Raw genomic sequence first — 20,844 nt, forward strand, 5'->3', positions numbered from 1 at the left:
AGCACGGCCTAAATATCCTTTTGACAGTCAGTGTTTAGTTTTACAGCCCTTTTCTGTCTTTTCGATCTAAAAAAAATTATATCAAGACATCTCATGTTTGAATATGACCATCGATGAACCCTTCAGAGATTTCACACCCTTTTGGTTGTCATGTATCTTTTTATTCCTTTCTAATTGTACAGTACACTTACTTCTACAATTCACAGAAAACCTATCAAACAGTTAAACCATTCTCTGTGTGCTTTGTGAGCATAAACAGAAAACATCAATGTCTATGAGTGATCTTAAACATAAAATGGCTCAGATTCTGCTGTGGGTGTTTTGGTTCAGATACCGCTGGGCTCAGTTTCCTGTTGAACCATGCAGTCTTTCCTGTCGACCAGGTTCTCAATCTCTCTGACAAAACCACCACTTCCTCTGCTGAGGATTCTGTCAGCACTGACACACCTGTTGCACATTTCAGTATTTCAATATTTCACATTTCTCATGTCTTCCTGTAACTTCATGAAGTGACATTTTTCTCAGATTCATGTACTGTTATAACTGTGCCCTCCTGGTCCTTGATGATCAGTCGTAACTCCTACATGGACAATTTGTACATCTCTTTGAAAAAAAAAGTCTGCTACATGAAGAAATATACAGTAACCTATATGTCAAGGTGAGCATAAAGAGCAGTCACTCAAGGTTCTACGTCAGCATCCTCCGGGGTTCTAAGTACTCGGTATAGGGGTGTCAAACACAGCCTTAGCTTAACGCGTTCAAAGATAATGTGTCGGTCTTTCATCGACATTGAACTCAATGTGTTTGGCGTCATCACTTGACTTTGCACACGGTTGGACAGACCTTTCGTGACGCTGTTGCTGCAGTTGTGCAGAAGAGACCTGCCCCCTGTGCTGACGATGGAATCGCCTTCCTGCAACGCGTCGCTTCCCAAGGCCATTTGCAGTGCGTGGTGGACATCTAGTGTCTGTTGTGGACGTACTGCAGCCTGAGGTGAGCCTCTCGGCAAGGAAATATCCATAAAAGCATAACACACAACCTTTTGCTTACCACTAGAGAGAGCTGTTTTACTGATCTGTCAAAGCTGACCTTTCAGACACCAAAAAGAATGTGTGTGTGTGTGTTGTACATTATGTGTGCGTGCGCGCGTGTCTGTCTTTCTATCTGTTGCAACATTTGATGATCTTTTCAGACCACAGGACTGCAGAAGATGTCTGGGGCAATCACACGTCAGCAGAAAACCCACAACCTCCTGTCTGACAACAAAGTGGTTTGTCTCATGCACAGACACTGTGAAACTTGTAGGGAACACACACGCAAACACAAAATCAGAACAGATCTAGAACAGGATTCCAACAACAAATATTTTGAGCAATGTTTATTACAAAATAAAACAGGAAATTTAATGTTGAAAATATTTAGAAATCAAGGGAAATCCTCACTTACAGTATCTATGAACACTGAAAAACACATTTATGTAAAGTTGTCTCTGGGTCTGGGTCTGCCACAGCATGTCCTCACAAGGGGGGTAGATCACAAGGGGGGTAGATCACAAGGGGGGTAGATCACAAGGGGGGTAGATCACAAGGGGGGTAGATCACAAGGGGGGTAGAGCTGCATGATGACTGCATATCAAGAGGTTCAAGAGGTAAAAAAAAAAAAAACCCTGACCTGTACATTGCTTGGATACAAGCGTCTTCTAACTAAAGACGTTTATTCTAACACAGTCTCAGAATGACTTCCTCTCCAACACTGAACACGGTGATCGCTGGATGGAGACCCTCTTGTCTGTGTCCCTTCTGCTCGCGCTCAGTCTAGGTCTTCTGGTCCAGGTAGACAGTCTAGGTCTACTGTCTGGAGCTTTAGTGGCTTTTCCTCTGCCCACAGAGAGTTGGCCTGCTTCTTGTTTCTGGATTGTGGCTGTCCCTTCTTCAGCCTCCATGCTAAAACTACAACTACCAAGGCCAGCACACAGAGAACGGGTAACAGCACGCCCAGTATGGTCCCCGATAGGCACTCTGGTCCCGAGACCGGCTGCACAGCTCCTGAAGACAGACAGAGGGGGAAGTTCAGCGATCAGGTGGATTTGGAAGGCATTGTCTGGATGTTTGTGTGTGTGTGGTTGTGTGTGGTTGTGTGTGTGTGTGTGTGTACCTTCCGCATGCACGCTGACGGTCAGATCTCCAGACCTGTCCTGTGCCACTCTCCTCCAGGTGAGTGACGGAGACTGCAGCCATTCCTCCACCTCGCAGTGGTACACGCCGCTGTCCGATTGGGCCGCCGTGGTGACAGCCAGGGCGTAGAGGGAGGGGGACGGTCGGCCGAAACTCAGGTGGCGGCCGGGCGTCTCCAGGTCGTGCAGGGTGAAGTTTCGGTGAGCTCGAAAGATGGGGAGAGCGGCGTCCCCTTCTCCCCCTGTGGCCTGCCGCCAAAACCATGTGACCTGCATCTCAGAGGTTTGGCTTGTGCGTGAGGTGATGTTACAGCTGATGTCAAAATCCGTCGGTTTCGTGGTCAGGTTGAGGTGACGATCCTGTTTCAGCACTTGCAGATTACTCTCTAGACATATACATACACGCACAGACCACAGATTAGTGTACACATTCAAGTTCCTAGTTGAAATGGTTTACTATGATTGTGTATTATTGCATCATTGCATTGTTTAGCTGCATTTGTGAGATGTAAAACATACCTGGGCGTTGCACAGTGAGGTTGGTGGTGCCTGATGTGTCAGAGGCCCTAATCTCCCAACCACCCTTGGTGTTGAGCTGGTACTGCTCCACCTGGCAGGCGTAGGCTCCACTGTCCTCCTCCGCCGCCCTCCTCCACCCTAAGCGGAAGCTGCTCTCACTGGGCCTGGAGAAGTGCAGCGCCCTTGTCCTCTGGTGGTTCCCCGGGTACCTCAACGCCCCGCTGCGCTCGAGCACAACCAGAGGGACTCTGGCAGCGGAGGGGAGAGCGCCGGTGTGGAACCAGGTGAGGGCGTACAGATGGACGGGGTCGGACGCCCCTGAGGTCAGGGTGCAGGTCAGCTCCACGTCTTGCCCCTCTCTCACCTGCAGCTGAAGATCGTTCTGGTCCACTCGGAAGTCACTCTCTGGTGGCGACACACGACACTCAAAATCAGTCGTGTACAGCAAACGTCTGCATTTCCCGTCAAACACAACAATCCAGGGCGTGTCATAAATGGGATTATTATTATTTCCTCAGTGTCTCACCTGTCTCTTTTACCAGGAGCTCGGTGACGGCGGAGGAGGGAGGGACCAACTCGTACCATCGGTTGTGAGGATCCTGAAGCCACTCTGTCACCACACAGTGGTACCGCCCACTGTCCCCGATCCTGGCCTGCCGTATGGTCAGCTCAAAACCCATCTTGCCTCTCTGCATGCTGATTGGCTGCCTGGACCCCATGCCCTCTGATGTCCCCAGCGTAACCACGCCATCACGGTCAGAGCTGAGGAGGGTTTGGTTAGTTCCCGCCGTCGCCTCGACCAACCAGGTGACAGCCAGCCGGGAAGATTCTGAGGTCACACCGAGGGCAGAGCATGTCATCTGGACGTCTGTGTTGACAGGGTGTTCCTGGGAGGCAGGTGTCACAGCCAGAGAGAGTTTGCTGACTGAGGGAGGAGGAAAGGAGAAAGTGGAGAGTAGATAGAGGGTAAGAGAGGAGAGGGAGAATGGGAGAGGGGATTGGAGAAAGGGGTCGTGTGAGAAATGACCGAATCTGTCGTCCCTCACAGAGCCATGGTGTGACATTGGTCCCCCCGGCCCTGTCTTACCTGGGCGCTGAACATTAAACCCCAAAACATTCGAGGGCAGTTGCTTTCTGTGGGTCTTCTGCAGAAAGGCGGAGATCAAACACTGGTACCGGCCTGCCTCCCTTTGGCTCGCCGCTTCAATGCGCAACACATACAGCACTGAATCCGACTTGGTCTCCGTCCTCAGCTGGTAGCTGCTCTTGTCCCCTCGCCAGGTGATGTCATTATTGTGCGCCACTTTGAGGATGGTATCCGGGAACGACTCGTCGGCATGCTGATGGCTCCAGGTGAGGGTGACGGGCAGACGGGGTCCTCTGACCAGACACTGCAGCTCCGCACTGCTCCCTTCTGCCACCGACATGTCTCTGCTGTAGAGCTTCACTTTCAACATGGCCTCTAGGAGGGACACGGAGGAGGAGTTAGTGAGGGTGGATGGTGGTGACATGAGAACCACACCCTCGACACATTTCATGAGCGTTTCATGAGAGTGTTTCGAGTCTCCAACACTTGTCTTACCTATGGGAGTGACCGACACAGTGCACTGTTGGGATTGGCTGTGGGTTTTCTTGGCGTTGCCGTTGGTTTCGGTGGTCCACTCTGACACTGTGCACTGGTACAGGCCCGCGTCGCCCGGTGTGACGTCGCTCAGCTGGAGAGTGAAGTCAGACTGTGTCGGACGCAAAGCGCTGACGCCACGCTGCCCAAACTCAACCCCTGTCTGCATCACCCCTTCTTGGCTCAGGGTGATGACATCAGTGAAGGGGTTAGTTGTGGTTGTGGTTGACCTGTGTTGCCAGGAGACTGACAGACGACCCTTGAACCCCGTCACTCTGCAGATGAGCTGTAGCCTGTCACCTTCATTGACGCTTTCGTCGTTGGTCACCATGGCAACAGACAATCCACTTTCTGTCAGCACAGGAAGGAAAGCGTTGAGTGTTTCTTCATTATGGGCTTTGTTTGTGTGTGTGTATGCGTGTGCGTGTGTGTATGTGTGCATGCGAGCATGTGCTAGAAAGTTGGAAGGTTGTAGGTGTGTGTCTTTGTGAGGGAAAGAACATCAATATGCACGACTAAGAGCAACACTGATAGAACACAATGCTCCAATTCTACAAACTCACGTGTTGCTGAGATGGTGATTGGCTGTACGCTGGAATCCTGACTGGCACCCTTGGTGAAGACGCCACTCCCATCTTCTTTCTCCGCCCACACCCTACACAGGTAACTGCCCTGGTCCTGGGCTCTGACTGGCCGCAAGGTGAGCAGGTGTTCTCTCTCGCCAGTCCGTGTGGCCCTCAGCTCCCCTCCACTCTGCCGCCCGTGGTATTCTGGCCCGATCGTCAGCACCCCGGTGGGGCCGATGCGGGCCAGCTCCACCCCGTCTCTGGACCAGGACAGGGAGAAGAAGTGGGCCGCCTGGCCCTGAACCTCCACCCTGCAGCGCAGCGCCAGCTCCTCCCCTTCCTGCAGCTCCGTCTGCGGTGTGGAAACATGCACCGCCACAGAGCCCTGGGTTGTGGTCACCTCTGAGAAACAGGAAATGAATCATCAGTTGTCTAATATGTTGCTTTGGACCGGATGTAATAGAAGGGAAACCAAACCAAAAAAGGCTTGAAGCACAGCCGGAGACGATCTCAGAAATCTAGAGCAGGTAAGTAGACACTCAAGCGTGGAAATTCTCCGTTGACGAGTTCACATAAACTTTTCTCACCTTTTGCTTTGACTTCCAGGGCAGTCTTCTCGGCGTTCTTCTGTGTGATAGCATACCAGCTGCGGTCAGGTTCCTGGATCCACTCCTGGGCCTGGCAGTAGATGCTTCCTGTGTCAGACACCTGCAGCTGGGCCATCCTCAGCCTATAGGTGGCCTCCCCTACCTTCTCCAGACCAACCAGACCAGCCTGGTAGCGCCCCTCAAACCGCACCCCTGGACTCACCATCAAATCCCGGTTCAGGGAGATGATGGGAGTGGGTGAGGCCTCTCCGTGTCCTTGGAGGTACCAGGTGAGGGACAGATGGGTGTGCTGGACCGTGTTGGAGGAGGCGAGGCATTGCAGGGAGAGGGCGTCGCCCTCGGAGAGAGTCATGGAGGCAAGGTTCATGGAGGAGATAGTTAAGGTGTTCTCCATCACTGTGGAGGGAAAATAAGAGACCTGGATGTCAAAATGGAATCCCTGCCGTACTGGTAGGAATACAGATGTGGATGTGGTCTATCGCCTACTGATAATGAACAGATTTATTTAATTAGATATGATCATTTAATTAGATGAATACACCAGGGAAATAATTAATAAAGTTCTCTGGTGATTTAACTTAGATCACATGGATTAGACGACACAGAAGTTTCTGTGATAATTCAAGTCAGGTGATACAGTCAGGTGATACAGTCAGGTGATACAGGCAGAGCAGGGAAAAGCGTCTGACAATCATTGTGCCCCGAAGACGAACGATAAGACCAGAGAAGTTGCATCCATCCTTACCCTTCACTGTAATCTTTGCAGAGTACGTGCCAAAGTAGACATCATCCTGGCTGGGGGAGTGACACTCGTACACACCATTGTCTGAGTCCTGCAGCTTCGTGATGTGGAACAGGGCCGAGGTGGCGGACAGGCGCTCCAGAGTTATGTCCTTATTGTTCACACGCTGCGCGAACATGGAGTAGGCGAAGTCTGGGTCCTTTGTGCTGATGACGTTGATCTCCCGGTCGGGCTTATTGGGCTTGAAGAATAAGAACTGGAAGTCTGCCTCTCGGGCAAAGCCGCTCGCGTTACAGGAGATGGAAAGGGGGTGGTCGATCACGCGGTAGATAGGACCAGGTTGCACCTGGACAAGGACCTCTGTCTGGCCTGGATGGAGGGGGAGATGTTGGGAGACGAAGGGTTATATTAAGAGAAGAGGAAAGAAGATTTACCGTGGAGATTCTAATTCTAGAATGTTCATTGTACAATGTGAGTCATAGCCATTCCTGCATATATTTGAATCCTCTTTTATGGTCCAAAGATTGTCCAGTTTTCTTGCCTCTGATATCAGATCATGAATGCCCCACTTGCATTAACTCCTTGATATCATTGGTGTAGGTGAAGGAAATAGATTTCCTGGGATCAGGACTTGAAGAAAGTCTACACACAGTCTACTGCATAAAAAGTTATTTACATAATAGGGAGAAGTAACTGACAACTGTTTTTTTAAGTTAGCCCTTTCTATAATTATGAACAGACAACCTTGTCGCACGACTCTGAAAATAGACGTGAGAACACATTTACAGAATACTTTAGTACTTTACGGTACACTTTCAATACAGTTTCCTGCATATCTTCGATCTTGCCACTTGTATCTCCAATTTCAATCTCCAACTTTGCTGTGTCCATGTTTACCTCTTTGGACGAGCTGACTCAGGACAAGCAGCAGAGCGGACGCCCACATCTGCACCTGGACACACCTCGTCCCGTCCATCTGGACCTGATCAACAAACGACACCCTGGACACAGCACACACACCTCTTGTCTGTCCGTGAATCCGTCTGCTTGTCATTTCAATGCACGCTTACTGGGTTACCAGCAACTCTCAGAGGAAGTTAGGTGTGTGGTTTCCTGTCATCTAGCAGAGCCTTACCAATGTCTCAGATCCTGTCTCACACGCGTGCCATTGTTTTCTCTTGGCCGTACTGTCTGTCTCACGCAATTACTTTAGTGTTAGGATGATGCTTATCATTTAGTCATTCAGGTTTAGTGGCTGGCCAGCCCCTCAGTATTGTAATGTACGAGGGTCAGTTGTCAACTCTGTTTGCTCAGATTATCGGCGAAATAGATGGATATTATTATAGAATAATATATAGTATGTTGCCTGTTGTAAGACATGGAATTAGCAAAGCTCATTTTAACAAAATAGGAACATGGGTATGTGGCAAATGTGACATGGATGAAAGCAGAAGTTAAATTCATCCTCAAAAGGGTGTACCCAGATACTGCATATCACCGTGTCAAATGCTTGGTCTTAAGAAGTCTCACATATCACTTGAAAAGGTGGTGGGGTGTTGTTGAAAATGACAAGAAATCATATAGAATGCAGGATTTTTTTATTTTATTAGTTTACTCCTAAGAGGTCGTGGAGGGTAGGAGTGGAAATAAATTAGATTCGATGCAGAACCAGAGGAGGGGGGAACTTCTGAGTGATCTTCCCTCTTCACAGCAGTGGCTGTTGAGCACTCTGGGCTGCTGCCTTCATGGTTGTCTCTGGCAGCAGTGTTGGCCTTTGAATAGAAACACACAAAGACAGGATACTTTAGTGCCACGCCATCATTTAATACGTATCTTTATGTGAGAGTAACCGAGAAGACAATTTACGTGTTTTGCTTTCTTTCCTCTCCCTCTCCTGAAAGCTCTCGGGAGACCACATAAACCTGAAGGCCTCCTCCCTTTCTCGCTTTGTGCTTAGAAGCAGCTATAGGGCGGCCATCGTGGCTCTCTGAGGAAACAGACTTCTCTGGCTACATGCTTGAGGTCCTGGTTATACTGGAGCAGGGTGGTGATGTTCACAGGTGTCTGCCCAACCCCAAGGATCAAATTTATAAATTGTGTCTTGGTTAGTTTTAACAAAGTCTATATAATCGAGGAAAGCAGAAAGACAAATGTACATAAAGAACTTTCCAACTTCTTCCTTTGAATGATTGTTTTCTGGTATCATAGCAGAAGACTAACACAAACAATTAGTAGGCTATAATTACCTGCAACCACCTTGCTTGTTAACGAGGTCTAATCTCATTGGTTAGATTAAAGACAAAAGAAGTTGGCAAACAACGAACAGTATAGACTGGCCAGTCGGAGGGCTGCGAGTGAGGTTTCGCAGATGTATCGACTTCCAAACAGAAATTTAAGGATAAGTATTGCGGTAAGAAAATCTTACAATCATCATACAAATCGTCTTTATATGTAAATAGTGTCCAACGTGCAGATAACTTAGTTAATTTGACAGACTATTGCAAAGCGAACATGCTTTTGCTCTGGCCTTGCGTTATATTGTGCTTAATTGTCGATTGGAACCGTGGAGTTTGTCCCAGCAGATGGCGCTAAAGCACTAAATCAGTTCGTTCATAAAAGCGTGGCTGCCATGTTTATCTTGCAGTGTTTGTGGGTGTGACAGCAATTCAAGAGAGCCTGGATGTGAAGAGACAAGACTGGCCCATTGGGACGTGGACTTCAAGACCAAGCTCGCATGTCTCGGAGATGTGGGCTACCCCTGTCTCCTAGCATAGAGCTAACTAATTGGACAACATGGGTATGTACGTTGCTTTCATTTGTTACCTTACCTTGAAGCTTGCCACCATGCGTGACATACGCCAGTCTCGATTTACAAACAACGTTTGACTGTATGTCTGGTCCTGGGAGGAAGCCAGTTTAGCCTTTGTGGCAGTATGCTACAGCTCGCCCCTGGTGGACCTACACTAGAACAGGGGAGACGCAGGTCTGCCCTTGCAGTTGCAGGTGTGAGCATGTACACAGTTTGATGCTCATGCATGATACTGCACACAAAACATTTTCATCCAGAAACGGTCAAGAAATGTGACATCAAATGTGTCACCACCACTCGACTGATTTGACAGTATATCCGACATTGTAAAACCAAAATATTTGTTTAACCAAGCCTATGATTTGAACCCCTTAGGAGATGGCCCTTCTCCATGCACATGGCTGGCTGTAGGATGCAAGAACGTTTGTCGAACTCAAGCAGGAGGATGGTGCGTTCAGACAAGGATTGGGGGGGCAGTTTCTCTTTTTATAATCAGTTGCAGTTTAAGTTTGAAAGTCTACCTCCTATTGTTACACTTTGTCATTCTGACTTTGTATATTTTGACTGTACTTTTTTTATTTACTCATTCCCACTTAGGAAACTGTCAATGTTTGCCATTACTTGTTTAGTGTTTGTTTCTCCTTCATGCAGGAACAGAATTCAGATGTCTGACAACAGAACCATATTACAAAACTCTTTTTATTTACTGCAGATGTAAAGGACAAGTGTCTGATAAAAGCACTGGCAGTGTGTCCTACAGTGATGGGCATTTGTTCCTGCTTAACCAGGAAGTAGCATAATGACCTTGCAAAATTATGCAACTGCTTGAATCCTAGCCAAGTCATTATCATATCATATTTGCAGCACACACATTTTGGAACATGCTGTTCTTAAGTCATTTTTTTTAAGTCCACCAGGCGGACATGATGGTAAGTTTGAATGGTTTGTTCACACATTTAAGCTATTAACAAATGATACATTGATTTTATAATTTACATGTATGAAAATGGATGGCTGGATGGCCGTTTGAAAGATCCAAATTCATAGACCTCAGTAGGTTTTCACGGTAAAAGGTTCTTGTTAGCCTTTGAAACATGATTTTAAACATTTAAGAAAATCTTCCCTGGTTGTTGGCTCTAAACCTCTTTATATAAAAGTGTGTATACACAACTGACCAGTATATGAGATTAGTCTCCGGACCCAGCTGCTGTACAGACAGCTATGTCATGGAGATAATCTTTTTGACATGCTGACAAACATGGAGTCCTGGAGCATGACATTTCTTGTTTGATCTTCCATAAAATATGTGTTTAATCCAATTCTGTGGTGATGTTTCTGATTATAGCACTTGTGCATTTAAAAGAAGAAAGAAAAAAAAACTGGACTCAAATGAGGTTTTAAATTATATTGTAATGATTGTCATCGATTTTAAATGGCATCTTTTCACATGTAGAGAAAGCTATAGATGCTGATTTGTAAAATTGCAAACACTCGTCAAATGTTTAATCATACAGAACACAATACTAACATTGGCCTGCCACCTCTACCTTGAAGTCTGACGTTAATTACATATTCAACACTATCTCACTTTGGCACAGGTTATTGATGTAGACATTTCATGACAACTCTTCATCTTCTCTCTTCGTCTGTAATGGAGTCAGATTTCATTGCATATTTAACTTGGAATATAATTTGTCAGTTGGGTTCCTTGAGAAAATGGATGGGGAGAAAGAGGTCTAATGAAGGCAATCATTGCAGGGGCTTCATGTCTTAGTCTACATTGATTTCAGTGTGAGATGTAAAGTAGAACACACAGGCTGTACCAGGATAAGGCATTTTGCTCATCTGTCAGTGGCGTTTAGTCTCTAGATCACACACAGTTCTAACAAAATGTCAGATTGCAGTTATCTGACTACAATGATTTCATATAGGCTAAGTGACGCTTTTATTACATAGCAATGACCACAGGTCAGGGCCGCTGATCTTTAACAATTTAACAATCTAGAACAACGCTTTTAACTATACGGGTAACTTGTGCGCTTGCATCTCAAGGTGAACACTTGCCCTTGTTATTAGATGCTTTTGGCAATATGAGAGGCAGTGGAATTTTTCATGAGCAGACCGCGGCACTGAGTTCTCGGGAGAGAGAAGCACGGAGGAGAGAGGAGGAGCATAACCCGCTTGTCAATGAGACTAGCGCAGCACAGGCAGCCAGAGAGGGAGAGAGAGGTTTCGGTGAAACATCTACTTGCAAGGCGACTCCTAGGCAGACCATTATATTGCAGAGTGCAAGCCCTAATCACTTGAACTCACTTCTAATTTTGAAACTCTAGTGAGTCGCTGTTCTTCAGTCGTGTACAGTATACCTATGTAAAGATGAGCCGTTGCTTTTTCACGATTGAGTGATGGCTCACTAGCGAGCTAGCATTTTAGCTGGCTAAGATTCCGTATCGGCTTTTTTTAATCTGCCGGCAAAGTGAAAATCCTTATTATGGTATGGGAATAGCTGTTTTGGTTGGCCTGTTTGGACGAAACGAAGAGTGCTTTGAATTCAAACTAAGTCGTTGTTGAAATTATTTTAGTAATTGGTGAGTAGATCTGTGTTTTTATTCGGCATGTTCTTGCCTGTCTGACCCAATCATTGTGAATTTCATTAAGCCAGCATGCTACGTTAGCTAGGTGTTGACCAGACAGGTTAGTTTTACTCGGCACTGAATTGCACTTGTGATTAAGCAAGGTACCTTGCTATCACTGGCCAGATACAAAATAAAAATCACAAGCAAAGCATAGTTGAGAATGGTGGAACCTTCCAGTGAACCATAGGCTTTGCACTTGGGGATTTCACACTTCATATTCCTGTCTGTGCCCGTCAGGTACGCGTGGGTGTTTTTGTTTTACTTGTCTGTTTGGGTGTGCATGAGTGAACAATGAGTGCATGAGTAAAAAACAATGTTGTTTGATGGAGCTTTTGGTCAGCATTTGATGTTTTTGTAGCTTACATCATCACTTCCTCTGATGTCAACTTTTGCTTAACAGGGAACAACAACCATCTGAAACATGACGGTAAAAGTCCTAGAATCCTGTAGAATAGTAAACTTTTAGTAAAGGGTTTTTGATGTTGTAGCTTTGTCTGCCATATTCAGTCCTTTAAATCATCCTTCCTAGTGCTAAGGCGAAGTGCATACACGCCCCTGACAAACCTTTTGCTTTCTGTTAATGTGACTCAAAAGCCGTAACGTACACACGGCTACTTAAGATTGATCCCAGCTCGTTGTTGCAGGTATATCTGATAACGAGGTCAGTAGTCCTCAGTGTGTGTGTCGTAGTGTTGTCCCCAGTGCGGTGCTTGTGTTTGATGTATCGGTGAGAACCGGAGCATCCATTGATCCGAGACACGGTTCCCTGGCCTTGATACAGCAGTGTCCTCCTTAGTGCCTCTCTCCAGACAGCTCCCTACAGCTCCAGCCGTTCCTCGCTGTTTCATGCGACCCTAACACACACACATGCCCATCTCCAAACATCAAAACTTACAATCCAGACAACACTTTCTTGGGGAGTTTTGGAGTTCTAACCTCCCAAATGTAGGCTATCATGGTTAGAATTAGTGAAATGTCCCTTTAATTCCATGTCCAAGCCTTTGTGGTTTGGTCATCCCCAACAGCTCTTAACGATTTGGCACCTTGGGCAATGTTCATTTACAAACACACTTTCTGATGCAGCCTTGACAGTTAGGCCTAGTTGTCTTAATAAGGCTTGAAATGTTTAATTTCACTTATGTAATGGAAAATTGTTTTCTCCTTGTATTCTCTCCTGCCCCCCCCCCCTCCCCCCCAGGTTGTTGGCACCACAGTAGTCTCCACCATGGTGCAGAAGTATCAGTCACCTGTGCGGGTGTACAAGCAGCCCTTTGAGCTGGTGATGGCGGTAAGTGGTTTAAGTGCCCCACCTCCACTCATTACACTGCTTGTATGAGTGGTGGATTGTTTAATGGTAATGAATGGCTTTCAGAAACTCACCTGCTCCACTTGGTGTGTGTGTGTGTGTGTGTGTGTGCCTTGATGGCTCTACCCAGCCTTTAATGGTTGAGCCCATTGTATGTGAAATTGTCAGAGAATAAGGCTGCACCTACAAACCAATACACAAGTAGCTGTTTAGACTTGATGTTGTGCGAAAGGTTTACAACAGCACTCCCAGCAGACTTCAGCCTAGGACACACTAATAACATACAAGTCCACCTGACGTGCACCCCGGCTGGAACCAGCCGGTTCCAGACCATTGTTGAGGAGGTCACAGCCGGCACTGCAGTGAATCCTCGGCTCCCTTGATGCCGTGCTTCTGTTGACGTCCAGGCTGTTAGCTCGGACAGGACTTCCCGATTCCCTCACCGCTCAGCCACCTGACTCCCTCCAATACCACCCTTAGTTCAGTGGTTGCGGTGTTGCTGAGACCTGGTTCAGTGTTGCACACCATTAGAAAGAAGGAAACTATTTTGTTGCGCTGGTTAGCTGCTCGTGGGTTGGTGGATGTTTGGTAATCTTCCATGGGCTGGGCATGGTGGCTGAGTTAGAGTTTCCAGAGGGTTCTGTGGTTTGGGGAGATTCAGAAGTCCATTTGCGGGCAGCAACAGGTGCTCTATTCGCTTTTTTTTGTATTCTCGGGAACTCTACCTTAAGTTTTCCAGAAAGTTGTAAGGTTTTCGTTCCAGAAAAATACCCTTTTCCAAATGAAACTTTTCCATTCAATCTCATAAACATCCCAGTTTGACTACTAGACCACTGCAGTGGTGAGATGCAGGTGCTGTTTCCACCATGAAATATGTCATCCTCTCGCAACAAGTGACGGGACACAAATCTCCTTAGCAGCGGGGTCGGATCGAGCGGAGTGGGCGAAGAGAGAGTCTATAAATAAACTGGTTAGGGTTAGGGAGAGGGTGTACACCTGAGGCTGTACATTACATTACATTACTTACAGTAAGTACAGGGACATTCCCCCGAGGCAAGTAGGGTGAAGTGCCTTGCCCAAGGACACAACGTCAGTTGGCATGACCGGGAATCGAACTGGCAACCTTCGGATTACTAGCCCAACTCCCTCACCGCTCAGCCACCTGACTCCCATGCTGGGTGGGGGGGGTTTAGGGTGGGGGGCATTCTGGGGAGAACTAAAATAGGACTGTGGTACATGGTAACACCGCTCGGCCTTCCCCAAGAGGCTTTGATGCTGGAGATCTCTGCGGGGAAGGGGAGGGGGGTTGCTGCTGCAACGGAATTAGATTGAGATGGAAATGATTGGGTTCTGGTAAACGAGGGCAGTTATTTAGGTGGTGCAGCACGGCTTTAGAAGTGAACTATGAGTCATCGCAAAAGACGGAGTCTGTTTTTTTTTTGGTCGTAAGAATGGACCTTGGTGGAGACTTAAGGGAAGATTTGCAGAATGCTGTTGCATAAATGCGATTGAGCAGTAACTTGAGTTCTCCGTTTAAAGATTTAAACCTTAGTTTGATGTGTCCGCTTCTTGAATAGGCTTTTTCTGTGAAGAAAGAGCCTGTACAAGGACCTATTAAATCCCAGCAAAACCTCATCAGCTGTGTGCCAGTGTGTGTGGAACATACCTTCAGACAATGATTTCACTTCCACTTTGCAAGTCTCTCTTCCAGCATCGGTACAGATTGATTGTTTTGGTTATGCTACATAGCAGATCTTGTCTGCACATGTGGATTTGTACTCATGTTTGTTTGTGTTAACCCAATGTCTCTGAGAGTGTTTCTAGTATTTTGTCGAATTCGTTTCTTGGCCTTTATTATAGAGGTAGTTGGAAGGAGAGAAAAGGGAAAACATGAAATGGCCCGGGCCGGAGTTGAACCTGGACTCCTGCTTTAAGGTCTTAGTCTTAGTGGTTACGTGCTTTTACCCTGTGAGCCACTGTGAGCGCCCTGTCGAGGGTGTATTGTGTGATAGCATTTGTGCACTAGTAGTAGGCTAATGTTTGCACATGTTCAGTGGATTCTTGGAAAGCTTTACTTATCACAATATTGCACAACAATGCTTGTCATGAGATTCCAATGTTAGCCAGAAATGATATTGACTTTCTTTAAGTATAACGTTTGACATTTTGCTTTGAGGAAAATACAATATAATTCTCTGTCAAATTTCCTCCCACTTTTGTTTCTTCGAGACCCCAAACGGCTAGCACTTGGAGATGCCCTCAACAAAGCTCTCAATTTCAGTCATTTCCCTTTCCGGATGAAATGCTGTCTCTTGCTTTACTGTGCCTCGTGCAGGCCAGTGAAAGACAGTCTTTTGAACCTGTAGTTAGCAATGTTAAATATAACCAACAACTTATTTTTGGTCTAGCTGGGTTTTATTTCCTTCTTCTAATTGATGTCCCAGTTTGGATTTGATTTGTGTGTAGTTAGCATTCGATCCAAGATTTCTCATTCAGCACCATGATACATTCTCACTTTGACACTGCTATTGAGTGACAGGTAGTACAGAAGACTGAATCTCATCTGCAGCTCCTAACGCCGCTCGTGAGAAGGTGGCAGAGTGGATGGGTGTTTCCAAACAAACTAAAGTACCAACCGCCAGCCGTACGGAACAGCCTCGATTGCTTCGGCCGTGTCAGTGCTCTGCAAAGACAAACCTGTGGTTTTCACTTGCTCACTGACGGGACTAGCTGCCGACCGACCGGAGGGGAAACCTGTTAACAGCTGACGTTGAAAGGACACACTCGGGCACACGCTGTGCGCTACTTGACACTCGTTCACAGAGAGACGTTCCCCTCTAACCCTGTGTGTTTTTTTTCTAGAGGGAGAGCAGAGGCGAGGAAATGCGACACCAATGCCGCCTGCTAACCTGGAACGACCACCACCCCTCTGTTCAGTCGCCTGCGCTTCCTAGCTTCCGTCTCGCCTCGGTCTCAATAACAGGAAGTAGAGTCCGTGCTGTTGTTGCTATTATCGCACCATGCCGGTCACTGAGCCCACGGTCCAACCTCCCCCCCAGGGAGGAAGCGAGCGAATGACGAGAAAGAAATAGCAAAGAAGCACCCGAGCAAGGCTCTAAACTTGACCTAACCTTTCAGTTAGGTTTATGTGTTTGCGATACGCGTCGTTCAAGAGAAGCAGTGTCTCTCTTTTTTAAATACGCAAACAAACAGCAACTCAAACAGAACCTCCGATGGCAACTCCCCTCTCTCTCTGCAAGGTATTAGCGGTGGCAGGCCTGAGCCTAGCCTAGCCTAGCAAGCCTATTTAAGAGGATGGATGTGCTAATCCTCGCTGTGGCTCAACACGGGTGAGCTCTTCCTGGCCTTACGTTAGCACAAGGGGAGGGGAACAGGACGCGTTGTGCTGGCCTGCTACTTACGGAACATCTGCGCATCGGCAGTTCCGGAGAGGGATCGGTTGATTTTTTTGGGGACAAATCCTCTAAAGTGAGAGAGAGAGACAGGTTTACATGGCGGCCCCCAAAAAAGGTTGCATTTTTTTTAATGTAAGTGGCAGGGCTTAATTTCCCCTTCAGTTTAATGTTAGGCCGTGGCATTATTAACAGATTTTCATACGGAAAACATAAATTGCGTTTTTTCCTGGAACTCTTGTTCTCGGTGCTATTGGTTGGCTTGACTGTCAACGCTTAGTGAGACGTGGGCTGGAGGGCTTATAATTACTGTTGTGAAAAGGGGAGGAAGACTGGTGGAGAGGAAAGAGATGAAGGTCTGAAGAGGTAAAAAAGAGAGGATGAGAGAGAGAGAGCGTAAATGGCAGCCTGGGCGGGAGGGAGATGAAGGGTGAAGGGTTAATATGCGACGAGAGATTTGGAGCAAACGGAGATCAGAAGAGATGGGAAGCGAAAGAGAGAGAGAGAAGCGAACAGAGGACTGAGATCAGAGAGTAGCCTAGATGATGCGTTTGGCCTAAAGCAGCTAAGCCTCAGTCTGTCCACCTGGGGTGTGTTGAGCAGGCTGGATTCCAAGGATTTCTACATGTCAGGTTGGCTCTGCTGGGGCCCCTTACATTGTAAACCAAGAGATGTTCTCTTGAGGCAAGAATGTACAGCAAACTGCACCTACTCAGAAACGCTAGGCTCTCAAACACCAGCCTCTCAAGGCTTAGCCAAACACAGCTGAGCTCTGCCACAACAGCAATCTGATTATCTTTGCTAAAAGAAGATTGGCGCTCAGGTGCTTGACGTGGAATGATTGGGGGGCGGGAGGCACTAGTCTCCGACGCCTGCAGGTAGACTTAATCCAATGTTGCTCTTGAAACTGTAGTTGTCTGTTTTGGTAATGCTGGTCTTTAGTCTTTCTTCCCCTCCGTAACCCCCCCCCTCCGCAGGCAGAGGGATCAGAATACAGAGTATTTGTTCTGTGTGATCTTTTCAAGAGGGGTTAGGTTTTTAATCCCAGGTGTTTGTGCAGACTAGGGCCTGGAAATCCCTCCTGGGAAAAGCTGCCATGGAGTTCGTGTTGGTAGCAACGTCTCCATGGCTACATGTATGATGTAACTGTGTATGTAACCAATTTCATGAGAATAACAACTGCTTCTGCACTGCGCTCTGTCGTTTGACCCCACCCACATCTCCTGCTCGAACACATTCTCTCTCTCTCTCTCTCTCTCTCTCTCTCTCTATCTCTCTCTCTCTCTCTCTCTCTCTCTCTCTCTCTCTCTCTCTCTCTCTCTCTTCCCCCCCCCCCCCCACCTCCTCTCAGCGTTGTATCTGGGCTTGGAAGCCGTACTAACAGTGTAGCGGGTCTGAGTGTGAACTTGGCCTGCCTCATCACACAGACCCTCCACGCGTGGCTGCCCCTTCAAGCTGGCAACTCATCTCACGGCGTTACCTGCCTGTTTGTAATCACTACCTAGGGCCAGAACCATTGGGTAGGTTTCAATAAATGGCAGGAGATGAGTTTTTGGAGATTATAGCTTTTTGGTGCTGGTTATCTTGGTTTCCCCGGCTGGGCTTGTGTGTCTTTCAGGAAACTAGTCAAATTACAATACGAGTTCTGAATCGTAGATGTGGCGAAGATAAATCTTTCAGGTTTTTATTTCACTTCTGGTTCTCTGTACAGTAAATGCGTCAGTTATTTACAGGGATGGTTGTGTTGAGCCGACCGCAGCATTAGGTGTATACTGTCACAGTCTCGGGTTTCCAGAACTAGGTTGGCATCCCTCTCTCTCCGTCTGGCCTGGCCCGGCCTGGCCCAAAGCAGCATGGAGTGACATCACGCGCGCGTCCATCCTGCCGTGTCCTGACCCACTTCCTCCTACGCCTCGGCCGCCCCTCGTCCTGACACGGTCCCCGCTCGTCTCTCATTGTCCTCTTAATCTCCCCGTAAGCCGCTGCCTTGTCCGTTTTCTTGCGTCCTCTAATCAGAGCGTCGCATTCGAGGGACTCGTCTCTCGTCCAGGAATAGCCCCGCAATCTGCCACGGCCAGTTGCACTTAACCTACATGTTACCTAGTTCATCCCATGGAGTTTCGTTTAGGCTTTTTTATGCAATTCGGTTACACTCAGGCCATATTTGAGCTATTCCTAGTCTGGTAATATTACCCTTTTTGGGCATGATTTTAAGAATCAAAGCAACCTAATATTCCTGTTCTCTCGTCCCCTGTTAACTCAGCACCGCGTGGTACTGTACCAAGCAGGCCGGTTCCTCCCTGTCCTCACCCTCAGCAGAGCTGTCATCAAGGCGTCCGTCTGCCCAGGCTAATTCACTTACCGCAGCGCGTAGTGTGTGCTAAACACCAGCCGGAGACGAGAGTGGGCCCAGGCCCGGGGAGGATGGGCTCTGTCAGCGCCACGCAGCCTAGCCGCTGCAGCACTGATGACAGACTCGCTCGTCATGTGACTCAGAACCAGGGGAGCTCGACTGGGGGGGAGAGAGAGAGAGAGGGGGAGAGAGAGAGCGCAGCTGATTTTCACTCACCGATCACGAGGACTCTCTCTCTCTCTCTCTCTCCCTCTGCAAGGTCGGGGTGCTGCGACAACGACACCCCTCCCCCACTGCGCCTCGCTTTGCCTGCTGGGCTGCACACACACACACACTCAATCGCACACGCACACACTCGCATACGCACACAAAATGACCATTCATGTGTTCGTCACCCGCATCTGCAGCCTTGCAGTGCGAAAAGTGAGTCACAGAAGACGTAGGGAGGAGAGTGACGTTAATAGAAGTGTGTGTGTGTGTGTCCCTCGCCCACCACCACCATGCGTTATATCCTCCTGAATGTGAAGCTGGAGTGAAGGTATAGTGTACGCTTGTGTCCTGGTGCAGGTGCACACGCAGGATGTGATGTGTATCAAATGTGTGCATCTCTACAGCAGGGTACAGAACACACATTCCCCATAGCACCAACCCTCCCTCCCTGCCCCTCACACACACACACACACACACACACCCATCACTCCTCGTTGACGCAGTGCACACAAATCACCTGCTCCCCCCCGCCCTTCTTCCACCCCCCCCTCCTCTGCCTCTCAGCTCAGCCTTACTGATGCAGCCTTTCCAGGAAGTGGCTGCTGCGTCACGTCCTGTCAGCCACCAATGGGAAGCGCTGCGTTCGCCTCCTCCGCTGTGCCAGCACTCCCACAGACCCCCGTCGACGACGACGCCAAGGCTTCCCCGCAATGACCCGAGCGAACAAGGACATGACGCCTCCGGTTTTTTAAACTGGCGGTATAGACCCGAGCGAGCAGTTTTACTGTCGGTGTCGATGACGGGGAAAAAGCAGCCCGGTTTCTTGTAACTTGATAACGTTGCTCTCTGACGTTCCCCAGTGGAGGGAATGGTGAGAAGGGCTGGAACGTTCCGTCCTGTCAGGTGATGCAGACGGACGGTCTGGAAGCCAGAGAAGGGGGGAACACGGTGTTAAGCTGCTCATTTGCGTTGAAGAAAAAAGGAAACGACTTGAAACGATTAAGAGAAGCACCCTTTTTGTTAGTTTTTTTATGACACAAGTGAAATGCAACAGTTCCCAATGCAGCTCCACCCCCCTTGGGAAAGGAGACCGATGAAGGCCTGGGTGTGTCAGCATCCAGAGGCTCCCTGTGAAGCGCTCACCTGCTCCAGGCCCTCGTCAGCTGCTCTCCTTTACAGGCCGTCAATACTCATTATCTCTCTCAACGGGAGAGGTTAGCGGCTTCCTTTGAATAAGGAAACCAGTTTGGCTGGTGGTGGTGAAAGCGACTCGATTTACATGGGGAAGTGAGAGGAGGTTAAGAACAATGGGTGCTGCCATTCAAACGGGACACGCGAACTCCCGGCGCGGTTGGCGAAAGTGGATTGGGACCAGTCGCCCATCCAGGTCTCGTGTTTCTGTGCAGGGAAGGAGTGCTGAGAGGAGGAACACTTGCCGCAGCAACGCAGCGTGACCTAGATATGAAGATAAACAGGGAGACTTTCTCAAACTCGGCACCAGCAGTTTCATCTTTCTGCATTTCGGTCGATGAGCGGTTGTTTTGTCTGGAGCCGCGCGACCGCCCAGTAACTTTCCTCTCATCCTCTCTCTTTGTGTCTCTTGCAGTGTCTCTCTTTCTCTCTCTCTTTCTCTCTCTATCAGTGTCTCTCTCTCACCTACTCGCTCCACTACTCCAAGCGACCTAGTTTGGATTTTGCAGTGTTTTAACTCAGAGATAAAAACCCCATGAGGATCTCCTTCTCCTGCCCTCCTTCCCCTCTCGTACGCCAGCGTCCTCTGCAGTGAACTCGGAGAGCGCAGCCTCACCTCGAATCCATCTCTGACCCTTTTTTATGAGCGCTGCGGTCTTATTCGAGTCCCGTTGTGTAAGCAGATGTCAGCAAGGCC

The 20,844-nt window shown here is 48.1% G+C and overlaps 1 protein-coding gene and 1 long non-coding RNA gene across 2 annotated transcripts; one reads left to right on the forward strand and one right to left on the reverse strand.

The window, feature by feature from the left end:
- Positions 1–1,363: 1,363 nt before the first annotated feature.
- Positions 1,364–7,283, reverse strand: LOC134008774 (immunoglobulin superfamily member 3-like). The gene is made up of 10 exons (XM_062448304.1): positions 7,127–7,283; positions 6,233–6,598; positions 5,467–5,883; positions 4,877–5,281; positions 4,275–4,664; positions 3,780–4,154; positions 3,219–3,617; positions 2,693–3,097; positions 2,155–2,559; positions 1,364–2,045 (listed from the first exon to the last, which is right to left on the reverse strand). The coding sequence occupies exons 1-10, from the start codon at positions 7,281–7,283 to the stop codon at positions 1,810–1,812; spliced, it is 3,555 nt and encodes a 1,184-aa protein (XP_062304288.1). The 3' UTR covers positions 1,364–1,809.
- On the forward strand, positions 7,213–10,357 carry LOC134008775 (uncharacterized). The gene is made up of 4 exons (XR_009928184.1): positions 7,213–7,330; positions 8,131–8,639; positions 8,874–9,034; positions 9,417–10,357. It is a non-coding gene; the product is annotated as an uncharacterized LOC134008775 (long non-coding RNA).
- The last annotated feature ends 10,487 nt before the right edge of the window (positions 10,358–20,844 follow it).

Source organism: Osmerus eperlanus, chromosome 22, assembly GCF_963692335.1.
Source record: "Osmerus eperlanus chromosome 22, fOsmEpe2.1, whole genome shotgun sequence".
NCBI lineage: Eukaryota > Metazoa > Chordata > Actinopteri > Osmeriformes > Osmeridae > Osmerus > Osmerus eperlanus.

Coding starts and splice junctions, on each gene's coding strand:
- LOC134008774 (XM_062448304.1), bottom strand. CDS start 7,283: ATGACAAGCAGACGGATTCACGGACAGACAAGAGGTGTGTGTGCTGTG. Junction 3,618..3,779: donor GTTTAATGTTCAGCGCCCAG/GTAAGACAGGGC, acceptor CTCCTCCCTCAG/TCAGCAAACTCTCTCTGGCT. Junction 2,046..2,154: donor CGTCAGCGTGCATGCGGAAG/GTACACACACAC, acceptor GTCTGTCTTCAG/GAGCTGTGCAGCCGGTCTCG.